General features: G+C 45.0%; 2 protein-coding genes across 4 annotated transcripts in view; one reads left to right on the top strand and one right to left on the bottom strand.

The window, feature by feature from the left end:
* MYLK3 (myosin light chain kinase 3) overlaps positions 1-10,087 on the top strand; it is a 31,894-nt gene extending 21,807 nt beyond the window's left edge. For all 3 annotated transcript variants that reach the window (XM_059481683.1, XM_059481682.1, XM_059481681.1), the window contains 8 exons: positions 558-651; positions 941-1,050; positions 1,701-1,842; positions 2,558-2,628; positions 4,031-4,159; positions 5,167-5,319; positions 7,866-7,998; positions 8,918-10,087. In XM_059481683.1, coding sequence (XP_059337666.1) covers positions 558-651; positions 941-1,050; positions 1,701-1,842; positions 2,558-2,628; positions 4,031-4,159; positions 5,167-5,319; positions 7,866-7,998; positions 8,918-8,989 — 904 coding nt within the window. In that variant the 3' untranslated portion in view covers positions 8,990-10,087. The remainder of the gene's footprint in view (positions 1-557; positions 652-940; positions 1,051-1,700; positions 1,843-2,557; positions 2,629-4,030; positions 4,160-5,166; positions 5,320-7,865; positions 7,999-8,917) is intronic.
* An 887-nt stretch (positions 10,088-10,974) lies between these two features.
* Positions 10,975-16,727, bottom strand: ORC6 (origin recognition complex subunit 6). The gene is made up of 7 exons (XM_059481543.1): positions 16,663-16,727; positions 16,205-16,334; positions 15,265-15,428; positions 14,110-14,199; positions 13,201-13,313; positions 11,915-11,986; positions 10,975-11,546 (listed from the first exon to the last, which is right to left on the bottom strand). The coding sequence occupies exons 1-7, from the start codon at positions 16,725-16,727 to the stop codon at positions 11,380-11,382; spliced, it is 801 nt and encodes a 266-aa protein (XP_059337526.1). The 3' UTR covers positions 10,975-11,379.
* Positions 16,728-16,874: the final 147 nt, after the last annotated feature.

The following is a 16,874-nucleotide window of genomic DNA, read 5'->3' as shown; positions in this document are numbered from 1 at the left end:
GAAGGCTTGATTTACACATTGATCCACATACAAATATGGCTTAATAAGTATAAGCAATGTGATGCAACAGCAGGGAAGATGGTGGTGAGGAATCATCCCAAGGGGCATTAACATGACATGGGGGAGAATTTACAGCATGCCAGAAATGCAGGCTGTGGAGTGGCTACAGTTACTGGTCTTATGGTCATTTAAAAAGTTCTGGGATCAGGACAGAAATATCCTTGTTAATAGACCCACTAACATATCCCTGAAGGACAGCAAGGGGGTCCAGTTACAGAAGGGAGCCAGAGCATGGCCAGGCCATCATACCTCAGCAGGACCAGTGGGGTTTAATATTTTAATGTAAGCACTGAACAACTGGCTGGAAAGATAAACCTAATCCTTCATAAGCTGAGAGAAAGAGGAGCTCCATGCTGCTGGCCACCCGACCCCGTTCACTTTGTCCCAGGCTATTTTTGCTCATGATAAGAATAGTTCCAGGAGAGGTTTCTGTGCTGAGCTGCTTTCCCATCTTTCCCATCTTTCCCATTTTCCCATCTTTTCCTTGGCATCCACAGGGGGCGTTTTGGGCAGGTCCACAAGTGCACGGAAATATCGACGGGGCTCAACCTGGCAGCCAAAATCATCAAAGTGAAAGGAGCCAAAGAGAAGGTAACCCCACTGCTGGGAGCTCTGAGCCTGCCCTCCCTGCCAGGGCCAGCACCACTGCCCCCAGCTGCCCATGAGGGGCAGCCCATCCTTGGGTACCATCAAATACTGCAAAATCTTGGGCTTGCTGGGACTCTTCATCATCTCCTGTATTCATGATTAAACCCCCAGTCCCATTGAAATCTGTGCTGTAGCTGTTGTTGGGCTTTATAAATAATAGTTCTGTTTTAGTGTGGTGGAATTCAAGGATTGTATTTTGCTCGTTTTTTGTTACTTTGTCATTTTTTTTCAGGAGGAAGTAAAAAATGAAATTAACATCATGAACCAGTTAAATCACGTGAATCTGATCCAGCTTTATGATGCTTTTGAAGCAAAAAATAACATCACTTTGATAATGGAATAGTAAGTTTAAATTATCTCAGGAATTGTCAGATGTCTGCGTTTTCTCAGGTCACTAAAGCAAATAGGGAAGGATAATTCTTAGCTGTGAAGAAGTGAGCGGTTTCCCAGCCTAAAAGAGAGTTAATCTCACTTTCAGAAGGAAAAAACAGTGCTTTAAAAGTAATTTCTTCAGGTTAAAAGCTAGTCAGAGCTTTATCTCTGAGTAATTTTCTCCTTTGCGCAGAATTAAGTTCACTTGTCAGCTCATGTGAAACAGCTTTCAGTTTGACAAGTTCCATTTAGTGAATTTTGTAGGTTGAAGACTTATTTTCCCATGACTAGTAAGATGAGAGAACAACAGACACTTTAGTGAGAGTGCAGAACCCTGTAGGTTCTCCAGGTCCCATAGGATCCCCAGGTCATGTGGGTTTGGGTTTGACATGTGTGCCCCAAATACTAGTGCCAACTTTGCCATTTCTGAATTTAGATTGATACTTAATTTCAAGAGAAATAAGTCTCTTGAAGTCATTGAGGCTGCTGATACACTTTCTATTGGATGTTTTGTTAGGATCCTCAATTACAGAGCCTAATTCCTAATGTGGAAATAAATAATTCATTGGGCTAATGCAAGATTTTAGGGTTTTTAATGCTTTTCTGTGTGAAAATTTTAGTCTTGATGGTGGGGAATTATTTGACCGGATCACAGATGAAAATTACCACCTGACAGAGCTGGATGCCATCCTGTTCACCAAGCAGATCTGTGAAGGAGTCCACTACTTGCACCAGCATTACATTCTCCACTTAGATCTGAAGGTCAGTTGTTTGTGCTCTCTGTGCTTTAGCGGTGCTTTAGGCACCACAGAGTCTCTGATCACTGGGGAGTAATTTCTCATTTCATGGACTCATTTCATAAAGGAATAGAATTAATGGCTGCAATGAATGGAGCCTTAGAGATTGATTACTTTTTTTCCAGTGTCTGTTCAGTAGCTTGCTTGGAATCATCAGGATTCTGGGGTTTTGCCTTTCTTAAATCAGAGCTTTTCATTCTCTGTAGCATTAAACAATTCCCTTTTATCATGGATTTTAAAAAAATTCACCCAAAACCTCCTTGGCTGGAAACGCCCACAGTCTTCCCTCTATTTCCCCTACCCTTTTTAACAGTGTACAAATACCTGTTCAATCATCTTCTATAGTTTGTACCTTTTCCTGCCTGGAACCAACCTGCAGCAAAATTGCAAGGTTTTCCTAATAGTCCCTTAATAATGGATATTTTTAAACAGAAATACAAATTGGTTTTTTCCTGCCTGTTTAAATAGCACCTTACACAAATGACATTAAACCAGGCTGGCTCATAGACAGTTCTACAGCTGGACCCCATCACCCCCCATCCCCACCTTGAAAAACATTCTCACTGGAAAAAAAAAAATGGAGTGTATTTGTGGCTTTTTATGGAGGGAATTTTATACTATTTTTTGCTAGATATCTCTCTCAAACATTTAACTCAAAATACCCTCTTCTCTTTTTGTAGCCTGAAAACATCCTATGTGTAAATCACACAGGAAATCAGATTAAAATTATTGACTTTGGATTAGCAAGGAGGTAAGAAAGTTCAATTGTGAATTATATTAAAAAACAAAACCAAATCAAACTCACCAAACCAAACCTCTGACATGTTTCTGGTAGTTCTTTGGTGGGGATTTGTGTTTTGATGGCTCTGTAATAATTCTGTGTGAATGAGTTAAGCATTTTGCTTTTGCAGGCATGAGTTTTCTGCTGTGTGCATTAATTATCTAATTACTTTTTCAAATAACATTTCTCTTCAATAAAGCTTTACTACTGTTCTAATTATCTCAAAATTATTCCCCATGTAGAGCTTTTACTCTAGGGACTCTGTGAAGGCTCCCAGAGACTTCATGACTGCAGGGTTTCATGGTGCAGGTTCTAATTGTAGAAATTATCTGCTAAACTCTTCAAGTAGTTAAGTTGATTGAAGGTAAAAAAAAGAAAGAAAAAGCATGTTTGAGCCATCTCATGTGAAACAGGAAACCCTCAGAAAAATAGGAAATTTTGTCCATTCTTTTATTTTGCTTGCATGAGTTTAAAGAAAAGCAGTGAGAGCATAGGTCAATTGCCCTAGAATAAAAAGGAATTAATTCTACTATTATTAGGACAGTAAGAACAATAATATTTCTCTAATTATTTTCTAAATCCTTTGAGATTTTTCTTCAGCTAAAAGCTGGTTCATTCATGCACATATATATTTATGTGTTTGTATAGAAGTGTCTGTTCAAGGACTTTGTTTCCATAAAATACTTGGTGAAGAAAAACAAAAAGTACATTGAGTTTGGGGTTTTGTTTGGTTGGTTTTTCAACTGGGAGGGCAGTTTTGCAACAAGATCACCCAGGAGAAAGGGATTTCCAGGCAGTGCTGTAGTGGTTTGTTCTGTCAGAACACAGATGTGGCTCCAGCTGCCATCAGTGGCAATTGTTACTGCTTCAGTTTTGTAACCTTTCCCTCTTTAGCAGTAGCAAAAAGAACAGGGTCATTTTCCCCATATGGGGTCACTGTTACTTGTTCCTGAGCCCAAATAATCCTCTTCAGTCCCACCTCAGCTATATTGAGTTATATCTGTGGTGCAGATGTTCACCCTGAGCTGTAGCTGGGGACATCCCACTAATCCAGTGCCCTCCAAATCTTGTATAGTCAAAACTGCTTTGTTTTTTTAATGGGTTTTGGGCAACATCTGGAAAGCATCCTGTGGTGTCTGGCTACGACTCTTTGGGGGAGCCCTTTGCAGGGTTTAGTGTCCTTGTTCTTCCTCGTGGCTTTGCTCTGGCAGAGGGACAATGATGGAATATTCCCTGAGGTCTCCCCAGAGCTGCCCTGGCTGCCAGCGCTCAGCTCTGCTCCCCTGCCAGGCTCCCAAAAGCTGTGCCTTGCTGTTCCCTGGGGGATGAGCTCCCAGCTCCTGACTCATGGCTGGCTCTTCTCCTGGTACAGGTACAAACCCTGTGAGAAGCTGAAGGTGAATTTTGGGACTCCGGAGTTCCTGGCTCCTGAAGTGGTGAACTACGACTTTGTGTCCTTCCCCACGGACATGTGGAGCGTGGGTGTGATCACATACATGCTGTGAGTGCCCAGGGCCCTGCAGGCCAGGCCAGGCTGCAGCAGCCCCTGAGCCCACCTGGCTGTGACCAATCCTAAGGAATTCTGCTAAAACTCCCAAGCTTTCCATACAGGGGCACCTCACTGTGTGCCCAAAGTTCTAAACAGCAAATGAGCCTTTGATAAATATGTAAATGTTCTTCTCCCTTATCATCTTACTTAGATAAGGTGATGGTAAATGGGTCAGGTCATTTTTTCACTCTGAAAAGTTGCCCAAAATATGTGAGAATTTTAATTTTTGAGGACTTGAATCAATTTTTAAATTTGTAATCTGATCATTTTATAATCTTACACTTGGTGTGCATCTGCTCAGGAGAATTAATATGATCTGTGTTGGGCCATGGGTCTGAGAAATGACCTGTCATGAATAGGCCAAAAACTTTTCTCTGACATCTGGATGGCAACCATGGACAGCTTGTCTGTCCAAAGTCTCTGCCTTCTGATGGGCTTGTTTTGCATCCCAGAATCTTTCACAGACATTTTCTGTGAACTGGATACATTTCTGGTTAAAATTTGTATGTTAGCCAAAACCCAACTGAATGAAGTAATAAATGATGGAAGCAATAAAGATGGGCTTAGAGACTAACCGTAAAAAGTAATTTATTGTTCAGAATTCTGTTTAATTCAAGCCACATAAGGATATGGCCCCCAGTTTGGGAAAGCTCTTGAGTCCCTCTAGCTTTCCTTGCTGGGAAGGCACTGAAGGATGTCCCTAAATCCTCACTGAATCCACTCCTTGGGGACCTATTAATGGTGCTCCCTGACCTAAGTGAACTGCTAAATTAATTTCCCCAAACTGTTGCCTTATCCTGGCAGGGACTGAGAAATTGAACCCTCCATAGCTGAGAGCCTTTTCCCTCCATAAGATAACAATAGCTACAAAGCAGAGGAGTCATAGAAGGAAAACCACACCTTGCATATGATAAATATGATAACTGCTCTTCTCCCCCACCCCCTCTTTCTTTTTTAAGGCTTAGTGGCCTGTCCCCATTCCTGGGAGAGACTGATGCTGAGACAATGAATTATGTAGTCAATTGCAGCTGGGATTTTGATGCAGAAGCATTTGAGCAGCTCTCAGAGGACGCCAAAGACTTTATTTCCAGACTGCTTGTGAAGGAGAAAAGGTACCTGGGTCTGATTGTGAGAACAGTGGCACCAGTGATATTAAATTCTTACCAGCCAGTTGTTTGGATTGCAGCCAACAGTGAGAAGTTGCTATGTGACATTTTTGTGTACTGGCTCTGGGCTTGCTGGGCCGTTCCTCAGTGATTTAGAAGCCCCTGTTTTAAAGGAAAGTGTCTGTGTACCCTGGCTGAAAAAAGTTGCTTTTCACAGTAGCATCAATACAGGCAGAACACTGGAAATCTGGAAGGATTTGCAGTATAGGAATCTGTCTCTAAAGCTTTTGCTTCTCTGAGCAAAAACTATTTCTATTGTTGGTTTGGACTGTCACAAGCCTTGACAGAAATTGCAAAAATGCCTCTTGAATGCCATGGAGGATAAATGGAAGCTGCAGCTGTGAAAATGTGCATTGTTCTCTTCTAAAGTGGTTTACAGGCTTTTGGGAGATACTAGGGAGCATTTGGGACTTAACTCTGCTTGTGGTTTCTCATTCTTAGCTCCACTGAGATCCAAAGTGATTGCAGATATGAAACAATACAGAGAATGAGGATCATATTGATGTCAGACCATGGCTGGGGAGTTGGCTGGGAGAACAGAAATTTTTCTCTTGCTGAGTAGTGATACAAAACTAATCAAATCAGGAAATGATGCATACAGTAAAACAGATTGTGTGTTTGAGGGGAATTCAAAGGAGTGCTTAGAATATTAACAGCTTCCAGATCATTACCTAAATCAGACAAATCAGTTCTAGTACTAATTTTATTTTGAACAATAGGTTCCTATGAAAAACAAAGAATTAAGTGAAATTTAGCGTATTGCCAGCAGGAGAGATCTAAGGATTTTTTCTCAGATTGTAATGATGATTTGCTGTGAGACTGTAAACTTTGGAGTCTTCAATTCTTCTGTGCAATGGGATTAGGGTGTCCAGAGGCACCCTCTCGAAGTCTGGTTAGGAGGTGTGAATGAAGTGAGTATGTGAGAGAAGAGTGTCAGTGAGTGGCAGAGCAGTGATCAGCTGGCCCCACTGTTCACAAGGTGTGTGGCAGCCCCTGCTCTCCTGCAGGCACCTTTGCCCTGCTGGGACCCTGGCTCTGGCCCTGGGCAGGACCTGCAGCCCCTCCCTCCCTGACTGCTGAAATCAGGCTGGGCGGGCAGGAATTGTCTTTTCACCAGCTCAGAGCTCAGGAGTTAGACATAGGCTTTTGATTTGAAAAAAGGCAAATTAAACTTTGTTCTCAACAGCTCTACCTTAAGATTTCCTCTATTACCATATACTTCCCAAACCTTTTAGGATAGGCTGTGGCATTTGGGCCCATTGTTGGATGTCAGGATATTAAAGTATGCTTAACTTGATCCAAGTTTAGGGTGAATAGACAACAGTGCTTTTTAAATATGAGGCACAGAATATGCTTTTTAACTACGAGGCACAGCTAGTGCTGTCAGGACAGACAGATAACACCACAAATGTTACTTTTCTGTTAGCAAAGTTCTGAATTTGCATAACAAAGTGATACATTAACCTAAGCCCAGCTGCAGCGAGGCACTGCCGAGCCAGCAGCAGTCAGTCCTTCATCCCGCTCACCCCTCCTGCTGGAGAGCGCAGGATGCTGTCAGGATCCGGGCACGGGCATTGTACCGTGTTCGTTCATTCGGGGCAGTTTCTTTATCCCTAACTGTCCTGGTTTAGGGCAAATTTGGGAGAAAACCCCCAAAATGGGGCCCCTCCAGAAAGCAAACCTACACGGCCCCTTCCCCCAGCCGGTTTGGGAAGGATTCCTCAGAGAGAAGTGGAAAGAACCTGTTCATTTAATAGGAACAGCACCCCCCAGCACACAAAATGAACAATGCCGGATGGCACCACTCTGTCATTGCTCTGAAAAAGATGACAAATTCAGAAAGTCTCTCCTGGGGGTGGTCACTCTGTTATCAGTCCGTCCTGTGCTGGGGCAGCTGCTGCAGCCACACGGTGCAAACTCTCGGTGTTCCCAGGACCCAGGTCCAAAAAAAGGGAAAGGAGAAACAGTCCAGGGGGAAATTTGGACTGCTTAGCCACTGACTAATGAGCAGAAGCAAAAAGCGAGAGCAGAGCAGGAGCAAAGCAGAAGCAAGAGCAAAGCGAAAAGCAAAAGCAGCACCATGTACTGTCCCGTCTGTGTCCCGCCAGCCGTGGGGGAGCGGCTGATAAGAAAACCAAAACTTTCACTCTTCAGAGCCAGTCTTGGAGGCACAGAACATGATATCCAGCATAAACAGAACGCACGGATGGGGATACAAGCATCAGAACGTCACCCTAGGACACTAACAAAGAGGAGCCCGGGGCCCTGAGGAGGGGAGCAGAGGGCCGGGCTCTCAGGGAGCAGAGGGCCGGGTCCCACGGAGCTCTCGGGGAGCAAAGGGCCGGGCTCTGACGGAGCTCTGGGCAGCAGAGGGCCGGGTCTCACGGAGCTCTGGGCAGTACAGGGCCGGGTTTCACGGAGCTCTCGGGGTGCTGAGGAGGGGAGCAGAGGGCCGGCCGGGCTCTCACGGAGCTCTGTCTCTCTCCCCGCAGCTGCCGGATGAGCGCCACGCAGTGCCTGAAGCACCAGTGGCTCTCGGACCTCCCCGCCAAGGCCCAGCAGTGCAAGCTCCGCCTCAAGTCCCAGCTGCTGCTGCAGAGCTACATGGCCCACAGGAAATGGAAGGTAAATAATTCTGCTTCCACAGGGAAATCACACCGCAGGCACAGCCATTCCCTCCGGTGTGGTGGCTCCCTGGTGCCCACAGGTTCCTTGGCTGTGAGTACTAGTTATGAGGTCTGTTTTTACCTGTAAATGAGGTGTTTGGTCATGCTTCTATTTCTTGTAAGTTTGGTTTCAATTTTCACGCTGATTGGTGTTTAGAAGTTTTTTACATCTTTCTTTCTACATGTTCAGAGGCTTCAGATGCTACTTTATGTTAAAATTTCATTGTCTTAACACTTTTCCATTGCTAGCAGCTGCATTGATCTGTTGTCACTAAGGAGTGGGGATGTAACTTAAGGCAGTTTGTGCCTCCCACTGCAAAATGGGAGTGTGGGAGAGAGGAAAGAAACCTAGGCTTAAACCCATGGAGAGAACTCTGCAGGATCTTGCTGATAACCCTAGACTCCTTCTGAACTAAGTTTTTATGAAGTGATAGGTAATAATTTGTGTTTGAGTCTCTATTTGATTGTAGGTAATTGATCCTAAAAGGTGAACACAGTGATCTTTTTAGAAGGAAGCATGTGGAATTGTGAGGCAAACTCAGGATAATTTCCTTCTCTTCTGTCACTGGGGAGTTGCATTTCCTTGCCAAGGAAATGCAACTTGCACTTCTTTCAGTCCTGCACTGCAAGTGCTTGCTGGCAAACTTCTGCACTTGCATTTTAAAGATGACACAATTTAAAGACCTATCCCTGTACAATTTACAATTTATAATAACACTGCAGAACTTCACAGTGCTGTGCAGGAACCACTGCAGCCCACACAAGCTTGGGTCACTACAGGAAAATGGATTTACCAGGAAGAGAAATCCCTGGCAGCTGCAGAAAAGTTCCTTTGCCTTGGTTTCACTCACACTTGGACTGTTCTGTTCTGTTCACAGAAACACTTTTATGTGGTGGCTGCTGCTAACAGGCTGAAGAGATTTCAGAGTATGTCTGTCAAGCTTGCATGAGCTTGTGTGAACCTCCTCCACTCCTGGAGATGGACATGAGGCCATGGAAGGAGGACTCAGTGTCTCCAAACATTTCTATCCCTGTTTTATAACCTAAGGTTTTGGGACTGTCTTCCTCAATTATTTTGTGTGTTAGTGCTGTGGCTCCAGAAGAACCTTAAGGAAGAAACACAGGATTTCTAAAAGCAAAAGCTTTTTTTTTGTTTGCTTTTACAAGTTTTTAGTTGTTCTATAGAGTGGTGGAAAAACGTGGCTGTTACTGGGGCTGACTTCTTGCTGAAGGCTTTGGCTCTGCAGAGTATTGTTGGTGTGTTTATAGCAGAAAACCCCTGGCAGTTTTCTGGTCTCTCACACCAAGCATGGGATCTCTAAAGACTTTTTACTGACTGATGTTTGTGAGTTACCAGCTTTAGAGAACTGCTACACAGTGGCACAACTTGTCCCTCAGGTGTTTGTTACTTAAACAAAAGACACAGACATTGTTTTCTTCTATATTTCTTTCCAAAAGGTAATTTCCCCACAACATGAAGATGCTTAAGTGCAACTCCAGCTTGGGTGGTTTTGGTTTGTTGTTTTGGTTTTTTATTATTCTATTCTCTCCTTTAAAAAATAATCACTGCATAGTTAGGAACTGTGAGGAACCCTGGTTTGAGGTAACTTAAGTCAGTCCATTGCTGCTGTTTCTTAGGGCAAGTTGAATTGATTGAACTTCTGGAAGGAGATGTGTGAAACTGCCATGCATACAAATCACCTAATAACTGTTGGGTCTATGCAAAAAGACCTCATGTTGTACAGAAAAGAGGAGAGTTACAGAGATTTTATGTTTTTAAAACTTGTAAGTGCTGTTCATTGTCCATGACTGCAGCACTTAAACTGCTAAGTTCTAGTTTGAGGATTTGTTTCTCCTCTCTGGAAATTTTAATGCAGTATGAGAAGCTGGTATGGTATGACATGCAAAACAGGTTTCATTTCTGATAGGTTCAGTGACAGGGAAACAGTGTGTTGCCAGACTGTGCCTTTAGTCCAGTTAGGAGGTTGAAGCCCTTTTTTCCCCCTCATTTAGCTCTTGAACAATAAACTGCTTCTTCACAATATTAACTTATTTTGGATTTTAAACTCTTTTCTTATGCATAGAGTGAGAGCCACTTAGAATCTCTCAGATAAAAGTACAATATTATTTATTAAACCTGTGGTTTCCTGTTCTGGATTTTGCAACTCAGTGTGAACTGGATGGGCTCTTAGGAAAAACGGAAACTAGTATTACTAAAAGTAGCTTTCCAGCAAAGGCATCTGTGAAGTTCCTTTGAACTTTATGGACTTTGACACCCCTTGACTTTGCAGAAGTGTTGGTTGCTAATGATGAGGTTTGTAAGACTGCATTACTCTGGTCTAGCTATTTTTTCCACTCAAGTGCTTCTCACTTTGCATAGTCCTGACTTTATTTGCAGCATTTCCAGAATTGGGACAGAGAAGAATCTTGATAATTTATCACCTTCTATGAAGGCCCACTTTTGTTCATGTTTTCCTTCCACAGTGTTTCTGCATGCTGAATGTCATTGTATTCATTGCTCTGTATATTTCTGAATTAATACTAATAAATTTCATGCAAGTGGAACAAGAATATTCATCAGCATTGGTTTAAGCCCTGCTGCCAAACAAACCTGAAAGTATTTCTGGGTGGGTCCAGAGATACAGGCCAGGCAGAAAACATGCCAGAGAAATGGAACAAAGGCCTCTTCTCTAAGCATATGACTGTGAGACACAAAAAATCTGTTGCCCAGTCAACATCCTTTTCCTCTGGATATCTTCACTCTTAAGGCACAGACATCTCCATGTTTCTTATTTTGCATTCCAAGTACCTGTGCCAAGATGATGTCATAATACAAAGCTTTTCTTTCCAGTACTTTTGTTGTTTCTTGGAATATTTGGGACCCCTTACAAAAGCACAAGAGATTTCATTCCTATACACAAGAAAATAAATCAAATTCATTGACTGAACAATATTTATTTAAAAACCCAAAAAAACCTAAAAAATAAGGCTTTATTTCTCTGCTGGCTTTGCAGTTTAACAAGGCACTGTTAGTCCCCTTCCTCTTGTTTCACTGACTGCTTCCAGGCAGGGGCCCAAGGGCCTGTAACTTATAACTTATTTACACTGGAAGTAGCATTAGAATCTTATCTGCTTCTTGCAGCCACAGAAGGAAGCTATTCTACCCCTAATGCCTGTGAGCAGTCACACACACTTCCTGTAAAATCCCACCACTCCATGGTGTCATTTATTAAAAATAACATTCTTAAATACTTAAAACCTAAATAAAATCAGCTGTCTGCCAGGCAGCCATCATTCACATGCTACTGGATCTCTTGTTAGAGCAGAGGGAGAGTTAAAGTCAAGAGCAAGCAGCAGTTACATTACTGGGTGGCATTACAGAGTCACTACTCCTTGTCTCTTGTGCCTTAGCAGCATTTTCCAGGATTTTCTTTTTCCATTCCTCATAGTCCTGATTTGTTTCAGTCTTTGGCTGTTTACATGGCAGTTCCTCATCCTCTTCAGAGCCTGTGAGGAAACAAGAAAGCTCAGGAGAGGCCATCATGGGCAGCATGCTGCTGGGGACAGCAGGCAGTGAGCACAGGGACAGACAGCAGGAAGGACAGCACAGCTGTCCCTGTGCTGTCTGATCCTGTGGGTGCTGCTCCCCTCACCTGCAGGGACAGTCACCTGTGTGTCTGAACAGAGCAGCTGTCCTTCATTCCACTGGGCCTATCCAGGATAAACCCCTGTGTCCTGCTGCCAGCTCTCTGTGCTCCACAGAGGTCTGCAGGACTGAGAGCACCATGGCCCATCACACAGCTGCAACATGGGCAGCAGGAGAGCTCAGAACCACCCAGTGAGGTGATTGTCACTCACAGCTAAACACAACTTACCATCCTCCTGCTCACACTGCTGCAGGGTGCTCTGCAAGCTCTCAGGTGTCTCTGCAGCCACTGGAACAGCCTCTAAAAAAACAATAAGTTGCTTTGATTTGAATGGTATTTGGGGCTCCAAGGGTGGCTTAAATGTGAATCTTGGACAGCAGTGCCACCTTCCACAAGTACTGTTGTCCAGTCAGAGCAGTTCCCTGGTCCTGACTGATGCTCAAGCTCTACAAGAGGTGCCAGCACTTCAAGTATGGCATGGACTGACTGGCTGCTTTAATTAGCAGGCTGCTGCACTGGTAACCACAATGATCCACCATGTTCATTGCCCCAAACCACGCTGCTACCCTTCCAGGTCACTCAGGCAGGATTACCAATTATTTCTTTCCCTTCTATTCCATTCCCACTATTTTCATAGATACCCACAACAGGCAGGAGGCTGTGCAGGTGTACAGATGCACTCTTCCCTGAATTCTTCTGGAAATTCCCAGCTCTCTTTAGTTGTTTTAGTGCTGGGTAATCTTTGGGGGTTTATATGGCACATGCCTATGAGAAAGTAGCAGCTTTTGGGGTAGATTCAGGCAGCATGTTGCAGGAAACGTCAGGGTATGAAGACACAGTGAGAGAGGATAACTTTCAGTGGGAAAGTAAAAAATGAAAGCCTGGGAAAAGAAAAGGAGAAAGAGGAGGCGGCAGAAATACAAGGACATTACGGCACATACTGTATTTCTCCCCCACAAAAGGGAGCAGAGAGAGCTGCAGGCTCAACAATGGACAAGAAATATTCCTGACATCTGCCCAGTGTATGAGGAGGGGTGGTGCCAGGGAATGGCTGAGTTGGTAGCAGAGCAGCAAGGCTTCTGCTTGTTAATCTTGCAGTGGGGGAAAGGAAAGCACAGGAGTGAGTCAGCCTGAGATGTTTGTGATAATTTGTGTGCCAGGTTGCCATGTTAACAGGATGCAGAAACCAGGCAAGAGGGAGGAATCCAAGATAGGTCAGGTAGTATGGGAGAAGCAAGGAATAAATTGCAGCAGGAAAGACAGGAAAGAGCAGTGAGCATTTGAGAAGAGAGGAAAATATTATTTTTGTCCTTGCCACTTTTCCCCTAGTTTTGTTCTTGTTAAGCTATGGCAACTTCTCCAGAAGCAAGGACTGGGAGTGGAACTGGGCTGCAGGAAACATGTTGGAATGGAATGGATGGGCAGATTTGGCTGGAGGGGGACAGCTGAAAGTGATCAGACTGAAATCACCGGTGGAACAGGATGGGGTACTGAGGCCAAAGGCAAAAACTTACTGCTGAGCTGCTGGCTTATCTTCTCCAGCTGACTGCACAGCCGGTCAAATATTGCTTTTTTCACTCCAGATGTAGCCACCATTTTAGTTTTGTCCACTTTTAGCTTCAAACACCTACAAGAGAAAGTTACCTCTGTACAAAGCAAGACTTCAGCAACTATCACTTAGGTGAGGTGGTAATTACTGTACTCACACTGCCTGTGAGAATGAGGAAGGCAGGCCTGACTTTTTGTCCCACCTATCCTTGTGTTACTCAGAAACAAATCTGGTTAAAAACCAGACCCCTGCACTACTCAGTCAATGCAGCTCAACTGAAACTCAGGGTGAGCTGAACTTACATAAGGAATTGTTTTAGGAAAAGGTACAGGGAACCCAGGACAAAATGCCACTGCAACAAAGAGCTGAATGTGACTGAATGTGTCAAGAGAGCCCTTGTGAGGAGCTGTGCAACTACACAGCACCTGTACTCTGAATAAGACTGTCACAAGGTGTAATGCTGAGGGAGGAACATCTTTGTATACCAGCAAATTCTTCCCAAGTGCTGGCTGAGTCACACACCTCTCAGCTGACATGGGCCTACAGCTCTCAGAGCCACCTCCCAAATGCTACAGCACCTTCAGGATGGGATGGTGTAGCTCTTGGGGCTTTTCCTTCTTCAGAATGGCAGCTTCTTGGTGCTGAGAAGCCCTTCTTGCACCTTGAGCAGTATTTCACCAGAAGCCATGTAAGTTTTTGCTTTGTGCAGTGCACTTTGAAGACTTCACTATGAGGAAAGGCCTGGTTTGCTCCAGCTTTGCAGGAGCAGGGCAGCAGGACGTGCTAAGCAAGACCCTGAGTGAATGAGCTGCTGCAGTGGATGGTGTGTCAGCAGGTATTTCATTTCACCAGAAGGTCTCTGGGCTGCACTCACCTGCATGCAGTGCACAGAGCAGCTGTTACAAACAGGGGCTTGGAGAAATCCAGGTCTGCTCGCTGTGCTTCCGAGAGGCTGCACTCGTACCTGGGAACAGCAAGGGACACTGGGGCATTTGCCTCACATGAAGCTCTCAAATCCCTCTGTCACTCAGAACAGGTCTGCTGGGCCACCTGGGCCTCTGCAACCCACTCAAGACTCAAGCAGAAACAGATGCTACTGGCTGAGAGGAGCAAACAGGTGAGGGAAAGAAGGGGGTTGGGATTGCCTCCTCTTCTGGAATTACAGGTGTTTTAAACTGGGGATCTGGAGCAAGGCATGTCACTAAAATCTACTTCTTGTGCTCCTGATCCACACAGCACTTTCAGCTCTCCCTAATATCTTAAAATTTACAGTGAGATGCTTGCCATAAATCCATCCTACAGTAGAAGGCAGCATTACAGTTTCTTTGTTCCCTGGAATGTTACAGAGAGAAAGGCTTATAAATGGAAAATGACAAAGTGGATATGCAGCACTGAAAAATGTCATTTTTTATTGTCCACCTGCCCCAGGCTACTTTTTCCCAGTTTGTATTAAGTGCCACCAAGCAGGCAGAGCCTTTGTGCACTGACCTGACAGCATTAAACATGTGCTATCAAGGGGACAGCACTGAGCTCTTCAGGGACTGCTCTGCTCAAAGCAGATATTACAGAATGGGAAATTTTAGTTAACTCTGCTGAATCTCCACTGAAGTGTTCTAGCTATTGGTTTTACAGTAGAGTGATGTGTATTTTAAGAGATGTCTATCCCCAAAAGGGAGGATTTATTTCTACTGAGCATTACTTCTGAACTGTGCCATGATCAGCAGTTAAATGGATGACAGTGTGATGCTATGGGCAAATACAGAGATTTAGAGTCCTATATTTTTTACACTATTCCCAGCTGAAAAATTCCTAGTTGGACAATCAGTTGCTGAGATTCACAGACTAAATCTTTCTAACAGATATTCTAAAAAGTGGCCCAGCTCATGGCTGGATTTTCAGTGCTGAAAACTCACCTCAGTGCTCCAATCAGTAGGAGATATCTGGCCCTTCCAAACTCAAGCTCTTTACACAACTGAAGAGCTAAGAACCCTGCTTGTGGTTCCCAGTGTGCCCACAAGAGCTTCCTCACCTCTGCAGGATCTCTGAAGCCATGGTCACTGCCTCTGAGCAGCAGAACTGCACAGCCAAGTCTCGCATCCCCAGCCTTTGGTTCACCCCAAGCAAACACTCCAAAGACTTCATGGAGCTCTGGTAGGTGGTCTTGTTCAAACCAGAGAGTTTGACACAATAGCTCTGTCAAGAAGACAAAGACAAGCCCCAAGAATTAGCAAGAGTCCTTTCTGACATCTTAATCAGGCAACCAACACAACCATTAAGTTCAGTAGCTACATTAAGCAAATTTGTGCAATGAATAATTTATGTTTTCACTGCACACAGAAAGATTAACCACCTAGTAATGCCACATCTTTTAATGCAGTGATATTTTTAGGCTGTTTCGCTGGAAGTAAGGTTTGACATTTCCATTCGTGACATGACCCCTTTATCACAAGGTAATTAGTGACAAAATTACCAAAGCCTGGTTTGAAGACATGAGCAACACTTTCATGGAGTCAGGTCCAATTAAATTCTCCTCTGCTGTAAATGGACAACCATGAATAGGTTATACCAGGCATTATTTTGACAGCTCAGTATTGTTCACCTGGCAGATTTACAGATGAAGGTTTACAGGTACCCCTATAGTAAGAGATTTCTTAGAGCAGCTGCTTTCTTCCCACAGTAAAAGAGGCAGATCCTAAATTTAACATCCTTGTTGGTAATCTATTTGTTACTACAAGAGTTCAAATTCAGTTGATGTTATACCAAAGCAAGCTCAGTTAGTGAAGGGACTATGATACTGATCTCAATTTTCACTGTTTCAAACTGAACAGTGAAAGGTTTACCACAGCAAACTGTGGGATTTAGGGGAAAGTTAGTTATTATTTCCCATTTCTGTTCCCAGCACACACTAGAGAACAGCGGTTTTGTGGAGTCAGGCAAAATGCAGCAGCCGCCCAGTCACACTGCCTTACTTTGTCAACCGGTTGTTTCATGAAAGCCGCCGCCAGGTCCAGGCACATCACAGCACTGCTCGTCGCCGTCATTTGAGCCATTAACCCCGTGCACTTCACCTGCGACAGCCGCAGATACTCCTCGGCTTTTCTGCAAAACATCCAGAACGCAAAGCCCTCGTCAGGAACACAGCTACGAGACACAATGTCCCGCAAGAGCCGAGCCTAGGTTCGGCAGTCCGGCTGCAGCACAGCCTGAGAGCCCGGGGTGCTGAGGGGGCACGGCCGCCCTGCCCTGATGCTGAGCAGCAGCAGCAGCAGCTCTGCAGGGCAGGGCCGGCAACGCTTCACCCAGCCCGCGGCTCCGGGGCTTCCAGCGCATCCACAGGAGCCAAGGCGGGCGCTGCTGCGGTGCCGGGCCCGGCGGGATCAGCGCGGAGGGGGCTGCGGGCAGGGCAGGGCAGGGCGAGCGGCGGTACCTGAGCAGGGCGGGCTCGGCCAGGCCCAGCCGGGCCGCCATGGCTCGCACGGCCCCGCGCTCCATCGCTCGCCGCGCCTGCCGCGCTCGTAGCCCATTGGCCGTCCGCGCCGCCAATCACCGCCCGCTCCGCCAATGGGCGCGCAGCGCGGCTCTTCCTCGGAGCGGGCCAATGGGCGGCGCGCGGCGGCGGGGCGGGGCGGTGCGCGCGGC

This window comes from Ammospiza nelsoni, chromosome 13, assembly GCF_027579445.1.
Source record: "Ammospiza nelsoni isolate bAmmNel1 chromosome 13, bAmmNel1.pri, whole genome shotgun sequence".
Classification (NCBI taxonomy): domain Eukaryota; kingdom Metazoa; phylum Chordata; class Aves; order Passeriformes; family Passerellidae; genus Ammospiza; species Ammospiza nelsoni.
This window is presented reverse-complemented; position numbering and strand designations above follow the sequence as displayed.